Here is a 13,950-nt window from a genome sequence, read left to right on the forward strand (position 1 = left end):
TTCTCTACTGGAATTATACCACAATAAACATGAAACATTAACAAAAAGGGAAATAAAATATCAGATTTTCCAGCAAAATGTTGACCATATTTAGATGTTATTTATCACTGCAATTGTCTTAGAAATACAGAACCTATGTATAGAAGTTAAACGAGGATCAATATTTCTTCCAAGAATTATTCTAAGATTCTCTTTGGTTATTTTAAGCCACATCATTTGCTCCGCAATACTTTTACAAGATGGCAATTTTCCCTGTAACACCTTCCAGTATGATGTAAGACTACTGCTAAAGGACAACTTTGTGGTTATAAATCTGAAGGAAAGGCCTATACCCTGCAATTTCACATTGGAAAAATCATTGCTTGCTGACAAGAATATGTATCACCCCAAACCTTCCATGTTTCAACAAGTCCTGACCTAGAACAGACATTTGTTACATGGGCTTGTTGGTGTAATGCTGCATCATATAGTCAAATATAAACCCAATGAATCTGTTTGGAAGGAGCTATTGTTATATACACATTAGCCTCCTCTCTTTATTTATTGGTTACAGATCATGCATATGTCACAATAGGCTTCCAAACACTTGCAACCTGATTGCCTAGGACTGTCCAATTGGTTTCAAAGAATAGCTCAGCTGGTCTTTCCTGCGTATTACATTCAGATTCTGTGTTACCCTGTTAAACTGGAAATGCAAGAAATCTTTGTCCATGTAACCGTACTTTAATGGCAAATGGCAAAAGAATTAGTTAAACTGATTGGTCTAGATTTGCACTACAGGAAAGAATACACATTGGTAAGATTTCAGCTGATGCCCTCTGCTGTGTTAGCCAGGCAATACCACAACATTATTGCATTTGTGATGAGGAAGCAACAGAAGACAGTCTGTGGTATCTATTTAGTTTGTTCTTGTTTTATCCTAAAGGTACAATGATTCCTTTGCCTACTGAAGGAGTATATCAACTGGTAAAATCAGCAGAAATAATATTTTTTCCATTGCAAACAGGATAGAGATCTCTAGAACTGTGGCTATGTTTGCCTTGGCTGCTACAAAACTTTTGACAAAAAAATCTGGATGCTTGTGTAATTAGTTGCCTATAGGCTGGATATATTTTGTTTTATGATGCTCCTCTATTTTTTGTTTTTGATGCATTTTTTTTACTGCACCCGCATGTAACTGTTATGGCCAATGGCTAAAACAAATATTCAGTAAGCTGATCAGATACTGACCTACACAACACCACCATTATGCCAGTCCCCTGCCAAGCTGTTAACAGAATCCGATTAGATAACAGATGGAAAATACACAATCCCTGACTTTTGAGAATTCTTAAGGGTCTGTCCCAGTAGATGCCAGTCAATGAAAACTGGGAGGGACATTACATTCCTTTTGAAAATAATACCGAGAGAGAGAAAATATTCTGCTCAGACATGCAGGTACCAGCATCTCGCTAAGAACACTAAAAATGTCACTTGCCAGCAAACATTTCATATGAGAGCAGGCATGCTTATAGGTGTCACGTAACTCCCTACATTAGCTAACCCCTGGAAAAGGGTCAACCATGCAAGGCTGTCTGTGATCAGCTGGACCTATGAGAAACATCTCACACAGCGTGCAAGTTGCCAGTTCTCTTCATCAGCTATGTTGGGCGACAGCAACAGGTGAAGGCAAATCACACCCCTTGACTGAGATGGGCAGACACACTGAAGAATCATATCCAACTCTCCAAAGACAACCTGGGTGACACTAGCTATTCCCTGATGAGAACAGATTCTCAGGGAGAAAGCTTGGGGAAAAGAGAGGAGTAGCTTGCAAGGAACACCCAAATAGTTCCTCTGCATTTATCAAAATGCTTTCAATGATTATTAAATCGGTCCGCTCATACTGAAAGCCAGTTCATCTTCTCAGAGATTGTCTCCATGCAGATCCTCAGGGACACGGCCACACAGAGGATGCAATTCCAACTGGAGAGGCAACTGCGTGGAAAACTAGTATCTGACTATGGTTTTCTGGCAGCAATTTAAGTGAACAAAGCAACGCATTTCTTTTCAACCCTGAATCACCACCGAGAACTATTGGGTGTAAACTGGGAACACCCTGGGACAGGTGCTACTTTTTTCTGAAATGCCTGGGGAATGTGCCAAGTGGAGACAATTTCAGTTGTCTAAAGCGGCCCTGGCTTAAGAGGGTCAATCTTCATCTGATTTGGGGGTATCCAAGAGCCAGGTCTCACCAGTGTCACCCAAGACTGGCGCAGCTTTTGAACCAAGTGGGAGCATGGCTATGAACAGTTTGGCTTTGAATGAGAAAAATAAAGACGTTTCTGACTATTAACTTTTTCTAGGGCTCTGGTCTTGACTCTTAGGTGCAAACGTAAGATATAGTAACTGTCTGTTTATAAGCAATAGAGGTGATGCACAAGAAGACCGTGGCCTGGGGAATGATCCCACTCCTAGCTCTGGGAAGGAAAAAGGTGCAAGCTCCCTAGCCAAGTCATTCCAAAGTTGAACATGCTGACTTCCCTGAACAGGAATGAGGAAGCTGTGGCCTGATAAAAATTTCATATAGAAGAGGTGTGTGTGTGTGTGTGTGTGTGTGTGTGTGTGTGTGTGTGTTTATTTATTTATTGCGTTTCCATACTCGCCACCCCCTGACCCAAACTGCTGAATGTTTGCTGGGCTTTATCGCTTCCCAGAGCAAACCTATGGCTCCATAAGAGAGTGCTGGCAGGCATAAAACCCCACTGTGTATATTTATGCTAACGTTATCAGCCAAGCTATGTAATTTTTATTTATTTCTTACATACATACATAAACGGCCTCTGGCCATGATGAAATATCTTAACGTGCTCTACCTCAAAGTGGAAATCTCCCCCCTCTTCTTTCTGTGAGGAAAGGTCTTGATAAGTACCACTGCCTCTAGGCAGCAAATAATAATAATAATTAACAATAATAAATCCCTGCATACTCTCAAGGATAACCTTTTTAAAACAAAAAAGTGATAAAACTTTTGCAAATGGAGGTATATTTCAGTGCATTCCTATCATGAATGCACATCCAAGTCCAAGTACCCAAGCCAGTAGTCTCCAGTCAAAAGACTTTTGAGATGTGCCTCAGCAGCATCTCCCGTGGTGAAGCCGGTGGACTTCTGATTTCACTGTATCCCTCCCTCAATCCTGTTTAACCAGGAGCTCTGAAGTGCACAACGCAAGTAGAGCCCTTCTCAAAGAAACAGATTGCCTCATAAAAGGGAAAGAAGGAAGTGAATGCAGATTCACAGAGGGCTAATCTAGCTGTTCTCGCTCGTTTCAGGGCCGCTCAAATTTCTTCCGGGTCAAAGTAAAGCGGAATAGGCCGCCAAGCCCATCCATTTCTACAAAGCCAGTCTTCTTGTTAAGAAGGAAATCTGAAGGCATCTTGGAAGCCTCCATCCACCACAGAACATTCCGTGTAATGGGAAATAACCTGCCACAGCTACTTGTCCCATCAGCAGAGAGGCCCTCTAACAGGCCCGGCGACATGTTAGAGCAAAACTTTCAGATGCCAACAATCCTAAGTCTCAGCTTCTGTTTATTGCAGAGGCAGCATTCTTTGTTGTGGCAGATGTTTTGAGGCCAGAGCTGAAGGCACAAAATGAAACACGTCTTGAAAAGAAAAAGAAACCAAAATCTACTCGTATGGGGGGTGTGGTGGGAGGGAAAACAAAAACCCTGAGGTGTTGCAAATAAATTTGGGGACTTGTCACGTAAATGCCTGAAAGGAAACAGTAAGGAAATAAGACTTCTCAGAACCAACTAGCTTGCAAGGTATTTGACAAAAAATACCTTTCGAATGAGGGAAAATATGAATCTTTTTGCAATCATAGTTGCAAAAAGTAAAAGGACCAACAGCAATAACCAGATTTATCCCACCCTCCTCCACCCCCGAGTTACAAACAAAACAAAACAAAAACAAAACATTCAAACTATTCAGATAGTTTAAAATAAAAGGGAAGTAAACACTTAACCCTCCCAGCCGAAGGAAAATAATTCCAACAGGCATCCATAATTTTACAGAATGGCTTTTTTTCTCTCTACAGCTCCACATCATCCTGAAGCAAATCTGTGTCTTCTTCATCCAGTAAGAGGTCAGGGTCTATCACTTCAGTACCGTCCATGACCTCTCCCAATTCCTGAACAACATCGCTGCTGAGGTCGTCGGCTTCCTCAACCTGCTTTATCAAGTCCAAATGATCCAAGGGTATCAAGCTATGCCCAGAGGGCCCCGTGGTCCTTGCAATCGTAGCCGCCATTTCAGCTGCAACAGCCGCCTTCTGGGCTTTCTGCCGCTGCTGCTCTTCCTGTTGCCGGTGTGTTTTCATGTGAGCATTCCGGCTTTTGATTTTGAAAAACATCCTAGCGTTGGGGGGGGGGGAGAGGAAGAGAAAGGAATGCGGAGAGAGAGAGAGAGCAGATTTCAGAAACAATTATTTTGAGTATATGTGCTACTGTGAACATCCAGAAAGTGTAGGTGTTAGTTGACTATACAGATAAATGCATTTTCAAGCAGGCAGACTGGCAATATAATAAAATTATTATTATTATTATATTTATATCCTGCCTATCTGGCTAATAGTACAGTGGTGCCTCGCAAGACGAAATTAATTCGTTCCGCAAGTTTTTTCTTCTTGCGAGTTTTTCGTCTTGCGAAGCACGGTTTCCCATAGGAACGCATTGAAAATCAATCAATGCGTTCCTATGGAGACCGTCCGGGGACAGAGGGGAAGCGCCGCTCTGTCCCCTCTTTTGAAGCAAGGGGCGGAGAGGAGAAGATCGCTTCTCCCCCTTGCCGCCCCTTGGTTCAAAAGGGGTCCGGGGAGAGAGGGGAAGGCGCTGCGCCTTCCCCTCTGTCCCCGGAGCTTGCGAGGCTGGCAACGGGGAGAAGCGATCTTCTCCCCGCCGCCCCTTGCTTCAAAAGAGGTCCGGGGACAGCGGGGAAGACGTGCTGCGCTTCCCGCTATCCCCGGAGCTTGCGGGGCTGGCAACGGGGAGAAGTAATCTTCTCCCCGCCGCCCCTTGCTTCAAAAGAGGTCCGGGGACAGCGGGGAAGACGCGCTGCGCTTCCTGCTATCCCTGGAGCTTGCGGGGCAAGCTTCGTTTTGCGAAGCAAGCCCATAGGGAAATTCATCTTGCGAAGCAACTCGAAAACGAAAAAACCTTTCGTTTTAGGAGTTTTTCGTCTTGCGAGGCGTTCGTCTTGCGGGGCACCACTGTAGTAGCAGGAGCAGTAGTAGTAGTAGTGCTAGTACAATCATACCTCATGTTACATCCGCTTTGTGTTACGTTCTTTCAGGTTACGTCCTGCGGCGACCCAGAAATACCGGAAAGGGTTGCTTCCAGGTTTCGCCGCTCGCACATGTGCAGAAGTGCAAAATGATGTCACGCGCATGCGCAGAAGCGGCGAATCGCAACCCGCGCGTGCGCAGATGCGCCGCTGCGGGTTGCATTCTTTTCATGTTGTGAACGGGCCTCTGGAATGGATCCCGTTCGCAACCAGAGGTACCACTGTATTACTATTATTATTATTATTACTACTATTATTTTGCACCCTGTCAGCTCAGCTGCCTGTTTGGGGTAACTGCCCACAGTGCCCTAAATCCAGGACTGTTTCCAAGCATTCACAAGAAGGGAACCAGAATAAACTTAAGGTGTTAGTTAAACCCTTGAATGATCATTTCAAGGGGGGAAGGAGGCTGCCTTGTTACCAATGGAAGGATACTGGAAGGCGAGGGGAGAACTGGGCTCCAGGGATGGGTGCCCCCTGGTATGTGCCCTCTGCTCTCCCAACACCTCTCCGGTCATCAAGGGATGGAGGCAGACCTTTGCTGCTAAAAGTTCCTTTGTAGAAAAGAACTCTGGGTTGAAATAATGAGCAACAGAGGGTATGCATCTTCACACAGCAGTTCCCTCATTCTCCAGGATCCTTTGGGCCAAGCAGGTCTCACTGCTGAAAGAGTGGTTGTTACAAGAAGTCCTGGTGGGCACCAACAGCAAAGCCTTGCACGGATCAGTTGCATTAGCAGCAGGGAACCATCTGGTCTTCATCAGACCTGCCAGGCCTCCAGATTTGGACTGTGAGGTTCTTTTGGCCACACCACGCACACACCTGTCCAACCTGTGACATTATATACAATGCCAGGTGTGGGACGGGTAAAAGATGCAGCTGGGTCAAAGGCATAACTTACCAGCTGATCAGAGGTACCTGCAAAACACAGCTGCTCTATACCAATTCAGACCACTGGTCCATCTAGCTCAGGACTGTCTACACTAGCTGGAAGCAGCTCTCCGGTAATTCAGGCAGGGAATGTTTCCAGCCCTCCCTGGAGATGCTGGGGTTTGAACCTGGGACATCCTGCAAGCACAGCCAATTTTCTGCCGCTATGATGCAGACCACCCATAGATTCATAGTCCAGTGGTACACCATACAAAGTACTTCGCAAGCAACAACCATCACCTGCTTGTCAGTTCCTGCAAAAGGGCCTGCATGTCACGCGTTACTTTGAAATAGCCGGTCGATTGATGAAGCTTGCATAGCTCTGTGCACATTTCAGAGGTGGAGAGATGGAGAGGTGGCTCCATCCACTTCTCAAACTTGGTCTACAGCAAGTGGGGGAGATGGGGATCCAGTCCAGTGCTCAGATCTAGTTCCCCGGGCTGCGCTGATGACATAGAACTCCCTGGTGCAGCCAAGGGGTCTTGCTGTCAGTGCCTATCAGCTGATTGGTGCTGGCAGCGTACTACCCTGGGATTGGCTACATCAAGAAGTTTACCATCCTCTGTTTAGGCATCAAGACACTGCAGGTAACCCAAGGAGGGATCACAGCAGGACCAGGCAGGGGTGTGGTCTGGGAAAGGTGTGTGGCCTCAGGCACATCCCAAGGGCCTGACAGGGAGGCCTGATGGGGCACATTTTGAACCTGGGCCAAAGGTTCCCTACCCCTGGTTTATACAGTGGAGTTACCATTCTAGGGAGCCCCACTCTTGGTTTATTTCCCCTGATGAAACAACTAAGTTCTTTCTGTGTTTCCCACATCTACTCACTTGCCACATTCTTTGCAAGGGAAAAGTGTAGTTGGGTCTGTCTCGCCACTTGTCGTGCTGTGAGCTGGGGAGTTTTTGGCAGGGTGATCATTCTGGGAGCTGGATTTCTGCTTCGCACTGTGGCTCCCACCACGGGTTTTCGTCACAAGGTTTGTACCGCCATGAATGCGAACGTGGCCATTCAGAGCTGGTCTGGAGTTGAACATCTAGGGGGCAAAAGGATAGCTCAGTTGGTAGAGCCCGAGACTCTTAATCTCAGGGTTGTGGGTTCAAGGCCCATGTTAGGCAAAAGAGTCATGCATTGCGGGGGGTTGGGCAAGATGGCCCTCGTGGTCCCTTGCAACGCCACAGTTCTAAATCACAAAAATGAAGTGAAATCAAGAGTTTCCCACAGGCAACTGGTTGGCCACTGTGACAACTGGATTTTGCACCACGATTGGCCACTGGCCTGTTCTGGTTGCTTGCTTAAAAACATAAGGAGAATCCTGCTGGACCAGTTAAAAACTTCCATCTAGCCCAACTTTGTTTTTCTTGACCACCGTCTTAAACAGAAAGGGGAAGGAAGAAAAAGGGAAGAGACCTCTAGGCACCTAGGAAGAGACTTCTCAGGCCTCATGTGTTTTGGAATAAATCCTTCTTCGGGGGGACTCTTGAATAACAGTTTGTGACCCAGTCTGTAAAGCACAGCTGCAGCTTGGTTCCTAGAGCGCTCAATGAGGAGGATTTTCTCCAAAATGTGTTGGGCTTAATAAACCTTTTCTTGTGTACTTGGGAGATCTCCAACTTTTTTCTTCCTATGATAGCGGTCAGCCACTTCAACAAGCCCTCCCCAAATGTTTTACCCTTTCATCATAGGCGAGTTGATCCATCTCCCTGACGGTTTTGGGTTGCCCTCTTCTGACCTTTTTCCAGCTCTACAATATCCCTTTCTGAGGTGGGGCAACCCGAACTGGACGTAACATTCCAAGCACAGCTGTACCATTGAATTAAAATGTTTCCAGGTCCACTTACCGCTCCGCAGTCTGGCATTTCACATGTAAATGAGGTCGCTGGAAGTGTGGGGCTTTGCAAGGAAGGCAGGTTAATAGGTTCAGCAGCAATAATTGAAGGCGGCTCAGGAGAATTCTGAATTTCGGCTTCTTCTTTGATGGACTTCTTGTCCTCCTCTGCCTGCTCCTCTTCCTCTAATTCATCATCTTCGCCGCTAGTCTGAAATTCAAAAGGGATTTTAGGGGAGGTGGGCTGGAGAGCAAGCATGCCTTAAATAAATGGGAGACAGGAAAGCTCTTCTCTCAGCTCTGAAGGAGGGAGGAGTCTTTCCCCTAGCTGGCTGACCTCCTCCCAGCTTGAAAAATCAAGTTGAACAGCTGGTAAAAGCTGCTTTCACCAACTTGGAGCACTCTGGCTAGCAGTGGCTCTCCAGGTAAGAGGTCTTTCCTATTCCTTGCTATCTGATCCTTTAAATTGGAGGTGCCAGGGAATTTCTGAACCTTGGAGCAATGTCAGAAATAAATATCTGGAGAGAACAAGTTCACAAACTAGAAAAATAAAAATGAGGGTGGCTCCTACCAGGCATTCATTTTTCACTTCTGCTAAGCGTGTTCTGTGCTTTCGTCCTAAATGCATGATTTTCTTCCAGGTATAATAGTATTCCACACACTGGGCCACCGTCTTCGACTTCACCTACAGTCAAACAGTAATTCAGATGTTGCAACATTGATCTACAATTGTGTAGCGTTCAGCGCAACACCAAAAACACCACTCACTCGTGTCTTGATCACAAAGAGCGGAAGAAGGCTTGAAAGCATGAATTGGGCTACAGATCTTATGGAAGTATTTTTACCTATGCTCCCAGTCACATGCTCATTTTTATCCTGCCAGTCCATTATGGAGCACTGGGTGACAGTCCTGTTTCGACTGGGAGCACAGCTGTCAATTTTCAGATTTGAAAATAAGGGATCAGCAGCCTCACCTGTCCTGGGGACAGTCTACGGGATATCTAACAATCTGGGACAGCAGCAGGAAGCAGCGGGGAACGGCGCTGGAATAAGGGAATTTCCCGCAAAAAAAGGGAAGGTTGACAGCTATGACTGGGAGAGGGGCTGGGCTCTATGTCACCAATGAGATTCATTTACCGAGTAGGGAATATGAACTTGGGTCTCCCCACTTCAGTGCAGATGCTCTCTGCCCCAACCACCCTTCAACATTCCCTCTCCCCCGCTCTAATTTCAGCAACAAATTCTTGCTCGGTATCACAGACACAGTAAAATAAACTGAATGCTTAGAGGAGTCTCTCATAAGCTAAAACGTAAGAATTCCCCCCAACCTGGATGAATGAGCAGTGCTTGGTGGGAGAGTGTGGAAGGAAAGTTAAGGTCCACCATGTGGGTAAGAGCACATGATAATGGTGAGCATAAGGCCCCTCTGGGTGAGAGCCAGGGAGGCAGGGTCTGTGTGGGAGATGGGGTTAGGGTCCTTGGAATGGAGACTGAGTTTCGGAACCAAACAATTAGATACAGGTGCATTGTGTGGAACAGGGCGATGTTTTGCACCCTACTATTCTATTTGTGTGTTGACGTTATTGCTTAAATGGAAATACTAAATCTGTTTCACTTTTTTGCACTGTTTTATACAATGCTGTGTGGATCTCTCTTTTTTCTTTTTAAACTCATTGATACTCATATTTTCCAGTCATTATATTTATTGTTCATTTGCTACGTTGTGAATCACTTTGGGCCTAGTTTTTGCAGGAAAGTGGCAAATAAAAGCAACACGAAAGGATGTTGATAATGTTCTACTTTCATATGATGAAACTAACTTAGTGGCTGAAAACCACAAGATCAGGAATGTCAACAAAGCAAGAACAAGGACAACAAGCCTTACCATTTTCTGTACCAAAATAAAATCTTTGCCGTATGTGTATAATGCTTTGCTGAACAGCTTTCTTTCAACGGGCGTCCACTGGTCTGAACCTGAAAGAAACAAACAGATAATAATCGAGGGTGGGGGTGTGCCTGCACCATGGTACAAAAACAAAACTGCTGTCACATTTGCAAAGCTAAGCAGGTTCCGGTATGGTTTCAAATTGGATGGGGAACCGCATGTTGAGATTCCTGCATTGCAGGGGTCACTTCCAACTCTACAGTTCGAAGATTCTATGGTTTCTGCAAGTAGGTGTGTATGTATACTGTCAATGGAATAACTATTTTCTCTGAACTTCATCAGTGACACTAGGCAGCTGCATTCCTTCCACGAGCAAAGGACTCACACACAGAACTAGCCTTTATTAGGCAATCCGTTCAGGAACTTACCAGCATAGTGATAACTTGCCAGAGGATGCGATTTTGCTCTTGCTGGCTTCAACAAAAGCAGCATCTCCAGAGCTACCTGCAGGACAAAAAGAGGCAAACAGAATTGTATACAATTTGTTCTTAATTATTATGACTCTATCTTCTTTTAAGACTATGTGACACTTAATTGCTATGACTCTTTTGCTTCTTTTAATAATGTATTAAAATAATATTTACATACCATTTGTTCTATATGCACTAAGAGCTCCTTATACATTTTCTCAGCAATCCTTTTTCTTAAAATTTATTTATGCTTTTCAGATTAATACATTTCACTATAATTTTACAATATACAATTTTAACATTTCAAAATTTGACTTCCTTCCCCCTCTTTCTGGTGTTCCTTAAATTTATTTTTGATACCTTCTGAATATCCAAATTAACTTAATTGGCTCATTTACTCATCTGCTTTAAATATATACGCTTATAAAACTGCAGGTTATCTGTACTGCAGGTTATCTGTTTACAATTTATCTGTAAATAGTCAATAAACCATCTCTATTCTTTTATAATGGGCCTTAGAAAGAACTGCTAATAACAAGGCCAGTGGAAGTGATGATATTCCAGCTGAACTATTTAAAATTTTAAACGATGATGCTGTTAAGGTGCTACACTCAATATGCCAGCAAATTTGGAAAACTCAGCAGTGGCCAGAAGATTAGAGAAGATCAGTCTACATCCCAATCCCAAAGAAGGGCAGTGCCAAAGAATGCTCCAACTACCACACAATTGCACTCATTTCACATGCTAGCAAGGTTATGCTTAAAATTCTACAAGGCAGGCTCAAGCAGTATGTGGACCGAGAACTCCCAGAAGTGCAAGCTGGATTTCAAAGGGGCAGAGGAACCAGAGACCAAATTGCAAACATGCTCTGGATTATGGAGAAAGCTAGAGAGTTCCAGAAAGACATCTACTTCTGCTTCATTGACTATGCAAAAGCCTTTGACTGTGTCGACCACAGCAAACTATGGCAAGTTCTTAAAGAAATGGGAGTGCCTGATCACCTCATCTGTCTCCTGAGAAATCTCTATGTGGGACAAGAAGCTACAGTTAGAACTGGATATGGAACAACTGACTGGTTCAAAATTGGGAAAGGAGTACGGCAAGGCTGTATATTGTCTCCCTGCTTATTTAATTTATACGCAGAATTCATCATGCGAAAGGCTGGGCTGGATGAATCCCAAGCCGGAATTAAGATCGCCGGAAGAAATATCAACAACCTCAGATATGCAGATGACACAACCTTGACAGCAGAAAGTGAGGAGTAATTAAAGAACCTTTTAATGAGGGTGAAAGAGGAAAGCGCAAAATATGGTCTGAAGCTCAACATCAAAAAAATGAAGATCATGGCCACTGGGCCCATCACCTCCTGGTAAATAGAAGGGGAAGAAATGGAGGCAGTGAGAGATTTTACTTTCTTGGGCTCCGTGATCACTGCAGATGGTGACAGCAGTCACGAAATTAAAAGACGCCTGCTCCTTGGGAGAAAGGCGATGGCAAACCTAGACAGCATCTTAAAAAGCAGAGACATCACCTTGCCAACAAAGGTCCGTATAGTTTAACCCATGGTTTACCCGGTAGTAATGTATAGAAGCGAGAGCTGGTCCATAAAGAAGGCTGATCGCCGAAGAATAGATGCTTTTGAATTATGGTGCTGGAGGAGACTCCTGAGAGTCCCATGGACTGCAAGAAGATCAAACACATCCATTCTTAAAGAAATTAGCCCTGAGTGCTCCCTGGAAGGACAGATCGTGAAGCTGAGGCTCCAATACTTTGGCCACCTCATGAGAAGAGAAGACTCCCTGGAAAAAACCCTGATGTTGGGAAAGATTAAGGGCACAAGAAGAAGGGGACGACAGAGGACGAGATGGTTGGACAGTGTTCTTGAAGCTACAAACATGAGTCTGACCAAACTGTGGGAGGCAGTGGAAGACAGGAGGGCCTGGCGTGCTCTGGTCCATGGGGTCACGAAGAGTCGGACACGACTAAACGACTAAACAACAACAACATTCTTTTATAAAACGTTTGTTGCCTGGTTTCTTATTTTTCCAGTAAGTTCCACCATTTCTGCATATTCCATAAGTTTCTGTATCCATTCTTCCTTTGCTGGGACCTCAGCAATCCTTAAAACAGCCCTGTGAGCAGGCCAGTCTTATTAGCCCCATGTTACAGATGGAAAAGCCCATCCAATGGAACAACCTTTTGCACGAGATACACCTGTCTCATTCTGACCATTTTAAATGGGCCTTAGACCCAGGATGTTCTGTGTGATTTTAGTTGATGCTGGTTTTGCATTTTGTATTCCACGAGTATGATTTTAACTACTGTTGATTTGGAGTATTACTGTAATTCTGCCATTTTAGTTAACTGTATTTTAAACGAGCATCATCCAGGGTTTTGTTTCTGGGTTTTTTTAACAAACAGTGTATAAACATTACGAAATAAACAAGTCAACTGGCGGTGTTGAATGTTTTTCTAAAGAAAGGCAAGGTATGTGTTTTTAATGAACAAATAAAAACTAGGAATAATAAAATAAAAGATTTCTTTTGAGAAAGAAAAGTGGTGGGTGCCAGAGTGAGGCTAAATTCTCCCAATTAGTCACTGGAAAAAGCTTTCTTGTGCCCGGTTTCCTCATGAAGCCTGTTACACATATTTTAACACATATTTGGGAGAGGATAAACAAGCTGCTCTTACCATAACGTCTCCTTTAGCCTCAAAGAGAGAATGCAAGCCATATTCAAGGTTGGTTCCCCCACCAGTCAATACACTTGAACAACACAGATTTAAAAGGCTGGTCACTGTAAGAAAACAATTCAAAACAGTATTGTCAAACCTGTCCAATATTCAGCCTGTAAGCAAAAACATAAATCTGAAAGTGTCATGAAGTCAGCACAAATCTTCTAATTCTTACAAGCTCAGATTCTCATTTTGAGAAAGTTGGAACAGAAAACCAGTGGTACCTTGATTCTCGAACTTAATCTGTTCCGGGAGTCTGTTCAACTCCCGAAACGGTTCGAAAACCAAGGCGTGGCTTCCGATTGGCTGCAGGGGCTGCCTGTACTCAAGCAGAAGCCGCGTCGGAAGTTCGGTTTCCAAAAAATGTTTGCAAACAGGAACACTTACTTCTGGGTTTGCGGCGTTTGGAAGCCAAAACAAGCAAGTACCAAGGCATTTGAGTACCAAGATACAACTGTACCAGACAAGTGTTTCAGAGGGGGTGGCCGAACGCATATATAAGTTGAAATGCATCTACCAGCATTATTTTAAACACTGGGGAAAATAATATTGCTTTTACCTGTTTTACGGGTTTTTATATTGTATTTTGTACAGTACTTAGACACTCTTAAATATTAATTAAGCTATTTAGAACATCTAATAAAATAAAATAAAATAAAATAACATAAAATAAAATAACATAAAATAAAATAAATAAAATAAAATAAAATAAAAACAAAACAGGTGGCAATTGTTTTGGGGGGGGGGTTCCGTTATGAGTCCTCCCCCCCCCACACGTGTTGGCA

The 13,950-nt window shown here is 44.1% G+C and overlaps 1 protein-coding gene across 9 annotated transcripts in view; it reads right to left on the reverse strand.

The window, feature by feature from the left end:
* Window positions 1-2,787: 2,787 nt before the first annotated feature.
* TRERF1 (transcriptional regulating factor 1) overlaps window positions 2,788-13,950 on the reverse strand; it is a 79,343-nt gene continuing 68,180 nt past the window's right edge. For all 9 annotated transcript variants that reach the window (XM_081185965.1, XM_081185961.1, XM_081185959.1 and 6 more), the window contains 7 exons: window positions 13,124-13,227; window positions 10,391-10,466; window positions 9,963-10,051; window positions 8,649-8,762; window positions 8,091-8,288; window positions 7,080-7,285; window positions 2,788-4,394 (listed from right to left, as the gene is read on the reverse strand). In XM_081185965.1, the coding sequence (XP_081042091.1) occupies window positions 4,073-4,394; window positions 7,080-7,285; window positions 8,091-8,288; window positions 8,649-8,762; window positions 9,963-10,051; window positions 10,391-10,466; window positions 13,124-13,227 (1,109 nt within the window). In that variant the 3' untranslated portion in view covers window positions 2,788-4,072. The remainder of the gene's footprint in view (window positions 4,395-7,079; window positions 7,286-8,090; window positions 8,289-8,648; window positions 8,763-9,962; window positions 10,052-10,390; window positions 10,467-13,123; window positions 13,228-13,950) is intronic.

This window comes from Podarcis bocagei (assembly GCF_964188305.1).
Source record: "Podarcis bocagei genome assembly, chromosome: 3".
Classification (NCBI taxonomy): Eukaryota; Metazoa; Chordata; class Lepidosauria; order Squamata; family Lacertidae; genus Podarcis; species Podarcis bocagei.